At 41.0% G+C, this 11281-nt stretch overlaps 1 protein-coding gene across 1 annotated transcript; it reads right to left on the reverse strand.

The window, feature by feature from the left end:
• Positions 1-4278: 4278 nt before the first annotated feature.
• LOC111970778 (CD209 antigen-like protein D) lies at positions 4279-10526 on the reverse strand. Its single transcript, XM_023997534.2, has 5 exons — positions 10218-10526; positions 7655-7750; positions 5214-5404; positions 4963-5072; positions 4279-4840 (listed from the first exon to the last, which is right to left on the reverse strand). The coding sequence occupies exons 1-5, from the start codon at positions 10318-10320 to the stop codon at positions 4678-4680; spliced, it is 663 nt and encodes a 220-aa protein (XP_023853302.1). The 5' UTR covers positions 10321-10526; the 3' UTR covers positions 4279-4677.
• Positions 10527-11281: the final 755 nt, after the last annotated feature.

Here is an 11281-nt window from a genome sequence, read left to right on the forward strand (position 1 = left end):
TCCCGCTCAGCCCAGTCAAAACTGTTCGCTGCTCTGGCCCCAATGGTGGAACAAACTCCCTCACGACGCCACTAGGACAGCGGAGTCAATCACCACCCTTCCGGAGACACTTGAAACCCCACCTCTTTAAGGAATACCTAGGATAGATAAAGTAATCCTTCTCACCCCCCCCCTTAAAAGATTTAGATGCACTAATCTGTAAAGGTTCTGTTCCGCACCGTGATGTCCATAACAGGTGAATGCACCAATTTGTAAGTCGCTCTGGATAAGAGCGTCTGCTAAATGACTTAAATGTAAATGTAAATGTAATTCGTCGAGGCATGGACTCTACAAGGTGGCGAAAGCGTTCCACAGGGATGCTGGCCCAGTTGACTCCAATGCTTCCCACAGTTGTGTTAAGTGTGCTGCATGTACTTTGGGTAGTGGACCATTCTTGATACAGATGGGAAACTGTTCAGTGTGAAAAACCCAGCAGCTTTGCAGTTCATGACACAAACTGGTGCGCCTGGCACCTACTACCATACCTCATTCAAATGCACTTCAATATTTTGTCTTGCCCATTCACCCTCTGAATGGCACACATACACAATGCATGTCTCAATTGTCTCAAGGCTGAAAAGTAATTTTTTTAACTGTCTCCTCCCCTTCATCTACACGGATTGAAGTGGATTCAACAAGTGACATCAATAAGGGATCATAGCTTTCCCCTGGATTCACCTGGTCAGTCTATGTCATCGAAAGAGCAGGTGTAGGACTTAAGGCATACACACGTACTCATACAGTCACACATTCAAGACCACACACACACACACATTATGGTGGGTGGGGGTGTGATACAGTATAGCCAGTTATAAGAGGACCGTTTCTCACAACTGTTTTAGAGGAAGTTACTGTATCTACATGTTAGATGCAAATAACTACATTAAACGGTCAATCTGTTGTTTCTACATCCATTTTTGTACATGTAAAGTATGATATATACCAATAGGTTATTGAAGACTACAGTGCCTTGCAAAAGTATTCACCCCCCTTGGACTTTTTCCTATTTTGTTGCACTACAAGCTGTAATTTAAATGTTTTTTTATTTGGATTTCATGTAATGGACATACACAAAATAGTCCAAATTGGTGAAGTGAAATGAAAAAAATGACTTGTTTCAAAAAATTCTAAAAAATAAATAACTGAAAAGTGGTGCGTGTACATGTATTCACCCCCTTTGCATTGAAGCCCCTAAATAAGATCTGGTGCAACCAATTACCTTCAGAAGTCACATAACTAGTTAAATAAAGTCCACCTGTGTGCAATCTAAGTGTCACATGATATGTCACAGGATCTCAGTGTACATACACCTGTTCTGAAAGGCCCCAGAGCAAGGGGCACCACTAAGCAAGGTGCACCACCAAGCAAGCGGCACTATGAAGACCAAGGTCAGGGACAAAGTTGTGGAGAAGTACAGATCAGGGTTGGGTTATAAAAAAATATCAAACTTTTAACATCCCATGGAGCAAATCCATTATTAAAAAACGGAAAGAATATGACACCACAAGAAACCTGCCAAGAGAGGGCTGCCCACCAAAAGTCATGGACCAGGCAAGGAGGGCATTAATCAGAGAGGCAACAAAGAGACCAAAGATAACCCTGAAGGAGCTGCAAGTGGTCCTATGGAGTATCTGTCCATAGGACCACTTTAAGCCGTAAACTCCACAGAGCTGGGCTTTACGGAAGAGTGGCCAGAAAAAAATAAGCAAACACGTTTGGTGTTTGCCAAAAGGTATGTGGGAGTCTCCCCAAACATATGGATTTAGGTAGTCTGGTCAGATTAGACTAAAATTGAGCTTTTTCGCCATCAAGGAAAACGCTATGTCTGGCGCAAACCCAACACCTCTCATCACCCGAGAACAACATCCCCACAGTGAAGCATGGTGGTGGCAGCATCATGCTGTGGGGATGTTTTTCATCGGCAGGGACTGGGAAACTGGTCAGAATTGAAGGAATGATGGATGCCGCCAAATARGGGGAAATTCTTGAGGGAAACCTGTTTCAGTCTTCCAGAGATTTGAGACTGGGACGGAGGTTCACGTTCCAGAAGGACAATGACCCTAAGCATACTGCTAAAGCAACACTCGAGTGGTTTAAGGGGAAACATTTAAATGTCTTGGAATGGCCTAAACCCAGACCTCAATCCAATTGAGAATCTATGGTATGACTTAAATATTACTGTACACCAGCGGAACCCATCCAACTTGAAGGAGCTGGAGCAGTTTGCCTTGAAGAAAGGGCAAAAATCCAAGTGGCTAGATGTGCCAAGCTTATAGTGACATACCCCAAGAGACTTGCAGCTGTAATTGCTGCAAAAGGTGGCTCTACAAAGTATTGACTTAATTAAGGGGGGTGAATAGTTATGCACGCTCAAGTTTTCAGTTTTTTGTCTTATTTCTTGTTTGTTTCACAATAAAAAATATTTAGCATCTTCAAAGTGGTAGGCATGTTGTGTAAATCAAATGATACAAACCCCCCAAAGCATCCATTTTAATTCCAGGTTGTAAGGCAACAAAATAGGAAAAATGCAAAGGGGGGTTAATTCTTTTTCAAGCCACTGTATAATGTATAAATGCCTCATGAACTTAGTTTAACAGTCGTAAAAAAACGGAAGTTTAATTCAATTGTAATTGTAAACAAACACAGTTTAGCCTCAAGACATGGTTGGAGGGCTGGCCTTCTTTGTTTATATTTGAACTGCAGATTGCCCCTTTAATACCTCCTAATACACTTAAAACATACATCTATTTGCATATCTAAAGGTAAAATATATATATATATAAATATATATTTTTTTACTGGTACTTGGTATCAGCATTTTTTTGTGCTTTTATGTCAGGTGTTTATGTAATTATTTGTCAATGTGTGTGTGTGTGTGTGCGTGCGTGCGTGCGTGATAGAGAGTTTTCTTAGTTCTTACCTAAGCGAGGGATCTCAGTCTTCACTCTCCTCATTGCTCTGTTCTCGTTTTCTTCAATAGCCTAATTTTCTTCAATAGCCTGGTCATTGATGTAGTCATCCATCTTAACTAACTGTACGATTACCTTTCTACCTGACTCCTAATAAATAATTCTTACTGATGATTACGCTTTCTAACTGACTTCTGAATGGTATATCTACTGTATGATTACCTTTCTAACTGACTCCTAATGTAGTATATCTACTGTATGATTACCTTCTAAATGACTCCTAATGGTAATATACTACTGTATGATTACCTTTCTAACTGACTCCTAATGGTAATATATACTGTTATGATTACCTTTCTAACTGACTCCTAATGGTATATCTACTGTATGGATTACCTTTTAACTGACTCCTAATAAGGTAATATCTACTGTAATGATTACCTTTCTGACTGACTCCTAATGGTAATATATACTGATTGATTACCTTTCTAACTGACTCCTAATGGTAAATCTACTGTATGATTACCTTTCTAATGACTCCTAATGGTAATATCTACTGTATGATTACCTTTCTAACTGACTCCTAATGGTAATATATACTGTATGATTACCTTTCTACGACTCCTAATGGTAATATATACTGTATGATTACCTTTCTAAACTGACTCTCTAATGGTAATATCTACTGTATGATTACCTTTCTAACTGACTCCACCGAATTGTAATATCTACTGTATGATTTACCTTTCTAAACTGACTCTAATGCGTAATATCTACTGTATGATTACCTTTCTAACTGACTCCTAATGGTAATATCTACTGTATGATTACCTTTCTGACTGACTCCTAATGGTACTATCTACTGTATGATTACCTTTCTAACTGACTCCTAATGGTACTATCTACTGTATGCTGAACTTCACACTTGTGTGTATGTGTAAGTGTGTGCCTGTCTGCATGCTTGTGTACGTGCCTGCGTTCGGCGTGCGGTGTGTATCTGTGTCCTCTTAGTACATTTTACATTTTACTCATTTAGCAGACGCTCTTATCCAAAGCGACTTACAGTAGTGAGTTCATACTTTTTTTGTAGTACTTTTTGTAGTACTTTTTTTGTAGTACTGTTCTACCCTCTGTCTGTGTTCAGGTCACACTATTTTAATGAACCAATCACATTCAAGCATGAAGCTGGTACACCTGCTAGGACATTGCTCCTTTATTATTTTACTTTCAGTGCCTAAGCCTATGGAATGACACGTTCCTAATAAAATCAATTAATACAAGCATTTTACAGAGTACAGTCCCACTGGGCACAGACATAAATTCAACGTCTACTCCATGTTTTTTTAAATTTAATTTAATCTCCTCCCCTCCTATCTTCTCTCCTCACCCTCAACTCTATAAGAGGAGGCCCAAGGTCCCTCCCCTTGGATTGTGTTCGCCAATGTGTTTTGAGGAGAGGAGGAGAGAGGATGTGAGGAGGAATTGAGGAAAGGTGAGTTGAGAAAGAGCCCATAGGCAAGTCTGTAATACCACTATTTCTCGGTTGTCACTATCTGGCATATTGCAAAGTCAGAAACCCTGCCTATTTCTAAAATGTATCTTCTTCAAATCTGATTGTAAACCTAACCCTAACCACACTGCTAATCTTATGCCTAACCCTAACCATATAGAGAGTGAGAGAAAGAGAGAGAGACCCACATGCAATACTACTGTACATAATAAGCTATTGTTATATCACCCTTTCACAAATCCAGTTAAATTGAGAGTTACATGCTATGTCATTCCATTTATTTACAGGGTCAGGATACCCATAATTAATCTCAACACAGTCCTCCTCTCCTATGTGTACTACAAAAACAGCACCGTTATCAGGCTGGTTTCGCCCCCAGTACCTGCAAGGAAAACAACACAAAGAACCAGACGGTCAGACACTGGGGTAAACATTCTAAGTCATACCCAGATGTTGTTCTACTTAAAATAGTTAGAGTCATATGGCCAGATTATTATCTCTCACCTTGTGGTCAGTGGTGTACCATCCACCCATTTCCAGGTCCCCTCTGTCTCTCTATCAGTCAGACCGATCCAAACACTATCAATATTCCTGTTTAATTCAGTGAGGAATTTCTGTTGTTGAGAAAAATATAGATGTCAATTACATGTGAGTATTAATTATTTACCTGATTCATAAGCGTGTGAATCTCTCTCTCTCTCTCTCTCTCTCTCTCTCTCTCTCTCTCTCTCTCTCTCTCTCTCTCTCTCTCTCACCTGTTCATTTCTACTGTTTACAACCACCAGGTCTGCTCCTCTCTCCAGACAGTCTTGTCTGCTCTCCTCCCAGGTTTTCCTCTCAGTAGACAGGAAGTAACAGCTGGATCCCGACAGCCTCCATCCTTCAGTACACCCCAACACAGTCCTCGTTGGGACCGCCATGTCCCTCTCTTCCACCACTCTGGTACCTACAGTACAGACAGCACACACACACACGTCCACCATATTGGTTTTAAACTATTCAGATCTGGGTTGCGTCCCAACAATCTCTCCTTTCTCCTGAAGTGTGCACTTGTCCACTACATCCCACAAATCTAAAAGCATTGGCTTGGTGTTGGCATGGACACAAGAGGGAACTCCCATGTACCAGTCATTTCCTTTTAAATCCATGAAGGGAAGTGTACAACTGCACACATTTGGAAAAAGGGCAAGTTTTTAGGACAGATTTCCTTCAGGACAGGTTTCCCCCTGTTTAACTTTGTTGGAGAAATATATGTTACACGTATTGAACAACACATTCTAACATTGTAGTTAACTGACAGGGTGTTGTTAACTGACGGGGCTAAATTCCGATTCACCACCCTTATCCCGACGTGTACACTCGTACACTCCCCCTCATGGGTTGAATTGAAATGGTGTGAGGAATATGGTGGAAACTCCCTCCAGCCATGCTGTTCCTTCAACTTTTCACCGGAGAAAGAAATAAAGAAAGAAAAGAGAAGCTCCTGGGATGCATCCCAAATGGCACCCTATGTATTGTACAGTGCAGTAATGCATTGTACTCCATGTTCAGTGACATACACAAGGCCAAGGGCACGAGTTACAGTAGTCACTCAATTATCTATGGATGATGTCGACATTCTTTTTTTGTGTGTCAACATTATTGACAAACTACTGGTCCCACAAGCTATGTAACATCAAGTCTTGTCTGAATTGTGATCCTTGCTTTGTGAGTATAGAACTATATATAGTAATATAGTAAAATACATATACAATGTCTTGCAAAAGTATTTATCCCCCATGGCGTTATTCCTATTTTGTTGCACTACAACCTGTACTTCAAATAGATCTTTATTTGGATTTCATGTAATGGACATACACAAAATAGTCCAAATTGGTGAGGTGAAACTCTAAAAAGTACTTGTTTCCAAAAATTCCCCCAAATTAAAAACTGTAAAGGTGTGAGTGCATATGTATTCACCCCCTTTGCTATGAAGCCCCTAAATAAGATCTTGTGCAACCAATTKCCTTCAGAGGGTTAGGCTATAAAAAAATATCAGAAACTTTGAACATCCCATAGAGCACCATTAAATCCATTATTAAAAAACGGAGAGAATATGGCACCACAACAAACCTGCCAAGAGAGGGCCGCCCAACAAAAGTCACGGACCAGGCAAGGAGGGCATTAATCAATCAGAGAGGCAACAAAGAGACCAAAGATAACACTGAAGGAGCTGCAAAGCTCCACAGCGGAGATTGGGGTATCTGTCCATAGGACCACTTTAAGTCATACACTCCACAGAGCTGGGCTTTACGGAAGAGTGGCCAGAAAAAAAGCCATTGCTTGAAGAAAAAAGGCATGTGGGAGACTCCCCAAACATATGGAAGAAGGTGCTCTGGTCAGATGAGACTAAAATTGAGCTCTTTGGCCATCAAGGAAAATGCTATGTCTGGCGCAAACCCAACACCTCTCATCACCCGAGAACAATATCCCCACAGTGAAGCATGGTGGTAGCAGCATCATGCCGTGGGGATGTTTTTCATAGCCAGGGACTGAGAAACTGGTCAGAATTGAAGGAATGATTGATGGCGCTAAACACAGGGAAATTCTTGAGGGAAACCTGTTTCAGTCTTCAAGACATTTGAGACTGGGATGGAGGTTCACCTTTCAGCAGGACAATGACCCTAAGCATACTGCTAAAGCAACACTCGATTGATTTAAGGGGAAACATTTAAATGTTTTGGAATGGCCTAGTCAAAGCCCAGACCTCAATTGAGAATCTGTGGTATGACTTAAAGATTGCTGTACACCAGCGGAACCCATCCAACTTGAAGGAGCTGGAGCAGTTTTGCCTTGAAGAATGGGCAAAAATCCCAGTGGATAGATGTGCCAAGCTTATAGTGACATACCCCAAGAGACTTGCAGCTGTAATTGCTGCAAAAGGTGGCTCTACAAAGTATTGACTTTGGGGGGTGAATACTTTCGCAAGCCACTATATACCTGCACTATGGGTACTGGTTAAAATGAATGCACTATTCATGGAATAGTGTCCCAAATGGCACCCTAGGGTCCCAAATTGAAAAGGGTCCCAAATGGCATCCTATACTCTATGTATTGCACTACTTTTGACCAGAGTCCTGTGGGCCCTGGTCAAAAGTATTGTACTATAAATGGAAGAGCGCTGATATTGTGTAATTTAGGACACTGACTCACTCACAGAAAGCTAGCTTTAGGGAGATGTTGAGAATGACTTGTAGAATACACAGCATCCCAAAACACACAGCAGCCAGCCTGTAGAGTCTTGTTCTTCCATCTGCAGAGGAACACACACACACGCCGACAAACCGACACACACACACATGCACGCACACCAACACACACACACCATCATTCTACATCACTAATCAATATCATTAAAACAGAACACACATCATCCCACATCACTAACGATTATAATACAAATTCTGACAACCAAACATTTCCATTGCGTCATTGGTTTTCCCCCGATTGAGGGTTGGCAGCAACAGTTTGCTCAAGAGTGCAGTCATCTCAAATGGGATAAACAGGAAGCTAATGTATGAAGAAATTACCGAAATTACACAATATAGCTGTAGCGTGATTACAGGGTCAATCAGCGATTGCTACATCCATTTTTTGGGACTTTTAAATTAATGATATTTACCTATTGATTCCCGAGGACTGTGAGTTCTCGTTCTCCGTAGTTGATGCGAGTAAGACATTTAAACGTGTTAACTATCGCCCCGTAGCACTCACTTCTGTCATCATGAAGTGCTTTGAGAGGCTAGTTAAGGAACAAATCACCTCCACCTTACCTGACATCCTAGACCCACTGTAATTTGCATCCCACCCCAATAGATCCATGGATAATGAAATCTCCATCGCACTGCACAATGCCCTATAACTTCTGGACAAGAGGAATACCTTTGTAATAATGTTGTTTATTGACTACAGTTCAGCCTACAACACTATAGTACCCTCCAAGCTCATCATTAAGCTTGGCACCTTGGGTCTGAACCTTGCTCTGTGCAACTGGGTCCTGGACTTCCTGATAAGCCACCCCCAGGTAGTGAAGCAAAGCAATAACACCTCTACTATGCTGATCCTCAACACATGGGCCCCACAAGCGTTCTTGCTCAGCCCCCTCTTGTACTCCCTGTTCACCCATGACTTTCTCAGCGTGCACATCACTGACAACCTGAAATGGTCCATCCACACAGATAGTGTGGTGAAGAAGTCACAACAGCGACTGGTGGTAAAGAAATGTGTCTTGGCCCCTAAGAATTTCACAAACGTCTACAGATGCACCATTGAGAGAAACTGTATCACCGCCTGATACAGAAACTGCACTGTCCGCAACAGCGCGATCTGAAATGGTCCACCCACACAGACAGTGTGGTGAAGAAGGCTCAACAGAAATTCAGCTCGGTCACTAAGACCTTCACAAACTTTTACAGATGCACCATTGAGAGCATCCTGCCGGGCTGTATCACTGCACCGTCTGCAACCGCATCATGTCTTTCCAGAGGGGGATGAGGTCAGCCCAACGCATCACCGGGGGCACACTGCCTGCCCTTTAGGACATCTGCAGCACCCGGTGTCACAGGAAATCCAAGAACTTCATCAAAGACCTCATTCACCTGAACCACGGCCTGTTAACCCTGCTATCATCCAGAAGGCGAAGTCAGTACAGGTGCTGGGAGCGAGAGACTGATAAACAGCTTCTATCTCAAGGCCATCAGACTGTTAAATAGCCATCACTAGCCGGCCTCCACCCAGTACCATGCCCTGAACTTAGTCACTTTCACTAGCCTGCTACCACATGGTTACTCAACCATGGCTGCTGCCCTATGTACATAGACATGGAACACTGGACACTTTAATAATGTTTACATACTGTTTTACCCATTTCATATGTATATACTGTATTCTAGTCAAGGCCATCCTATTCAACTATTGTTGTACATATATTATTCTATGCTACGTATTTTTCAGATATACCATATTTTCTATCCACATACTGTCCATAATGTCTATACTGTACATCCCATCATATATTTATACTCCGGACTCCGACATTACTCGTTCTAATATTTCTATATTTCTTAATTCCATTATTTTACTTTTAGAATTGTACATATTGTTGTGTATTGTTAGATACAGTATTACTGCACTGTTGGAGCTAGGAACACAAGCATTTCACTACACCCTCAATAACATATGCTAATGTGTATTTGTATGCGACATATATATATATATATATATATATATATATATATATATATATATTGAATAATGTAAATTATTTATGCCTCATGAGCTTAGTTTAACTGTCTAACCTATCAGAACCCAAACTATAAGCTTGTTTTATGATGGAACTGTTAACAATTGATTGTAAACTAACACTTTATAGCCTCAAATGGTTAAAACTATCATTTTGATCTTATGGATGTTCAGTCCTTGCATACATAGCTCTGTCTATGAATTCGAGAGTGGTTACATTTCTCCAGCCCCATCCCTCAGCTGTTTACCAAAAACAGTGGTAGGGTGTCCACTTTGTTGTCGTTTAAATTTTTTATTTCGTATTTAAATAGTTCCAAAGAGTTCCAAATAAATACATTGAATGCATACATTTTGGTGTATGTGACACCAGCAGGTTTTGAACCCCACGCTCGTACCAACTGAACCATAAAAAAGTGTTGATTATGTGGTATTTGTGTGTGTGTGTGAGAGAGAGAGAGGGAGAAATGATTTGTTCGTACCTGAGAGATGGGTCTCAGTCTTTACTCTCCTCATTGCTCTGTTCTCGTTTTCTTCAATAACCTTGTTTAATTCAATAACCTGTTTATTGACATAGTCGACCATCTTAACTAACTGCACCGTATTTCAATGATTATCCAAATGAATCAATGAATTAACTAATTCAGTCTGTCTGACCTCTTATTGTAATATCTATGATTCTAACTTACTTTTGCTTACAGTATTAACGTACTTATGATCACCTTTCTGACTGAGTAGTAGTTGAGTAGTTGGTCTGATGTGTCTTTGCCTGGTCCTTCTCTGTTCTCTGTGGCCCACAGCAGGTGGCAGGATGTTTCAAGGCTCAAACCACCAATAAGAAGGAGACTATTGAGATGTATCACAAATGGCACTCTACTCTCTATACAGGGCACTACACAGGGAAATAGGGTGCCATTTGGGATTGAAGCTTGTAAAGCAGACAGTTTTGTGTAACCTCCTCTTCAACCCGCTTGTTCATTCTGTTCCGTGGTTTATTTCTTCCTCTTTTTATAGTTTTTTTTTCGATGTTAAGATGTATAGTTCATTATGTATACAACGATATCTCTTTCTCGCTCTCTCTATGTTGGTTAGAGACAGAGAGATAACAGCAGTTGAGACTTTGTATTAACAATATTGTTTTCTGTCACAACAATAGCCATTTATAAATGGGTTTCAATCAGTTAATCATGTCTGGATTGGTGTGACTGACTCTGTTGTTGAGGGGATCTGGAAATTGGTGAACGGCACACCACTGACCACAGACCACAGGAGTAGGACTGATTTTCTTTGTTGTTCATACTCTAGATTCTGAGAGAGTGGCCAGTCTACCTCTGTATTGTTTCTACTGCAGGTATTGGCGGGATGGACAGCCTGATGGTGGTGTAACTCGAGCTGTGTGGTTATCTCTTATGACTCATCAGGAGATATGTGAGAAATAGGCTTCTCATGGGTACTTTCTCTGCACTGCTGTTTATGGAACCCCTACTGTATATTAATGGTGGTCTGAAGACTGATGTGATTTGGTAGAATGACACTTTAAACTAGA

This window comes from Salvelinus sp. IW2-2015, linkage group LG11 (assembly GCF_002910315.2).
Source record: "Salvelinus sp. IW2-2015 linkage group LG11, ASM291031v2, whole genome shotgun sequence".
Taxonomy (NCBI): Eukaryota; Metazoa; Chordata; class Actinopteri; order Salmoniformes; family Salmonidae; genus Salvelinus; species Salvelinus sp. IW2-2015.

Excerpts from the sequence above, each read along its gene's own strand:
- LOC111970778 (XM_023997534.2), bottom strand. The coding sequence starts at position 10,320 with ATGGTCGACTATGTCAATAAACAGGTTATTGAATTAAACAAGGTTATT. Across the intron at positions 7,751-10,217 it reads GACTGAGACCCATCTCTCAG|ATGGAAGAACAAGACTCTAC; the intron begins GTACGAACAAAT and ends GTTCCTCTGCAG. Across the intron at positions 4,841-4,962 it reads GGTACACCACTGACCACAAG|GTACTGGGGGCGAAACCAGC; the intron begins GTGAGAGATAAT and ends TTTTCCTTGCAG.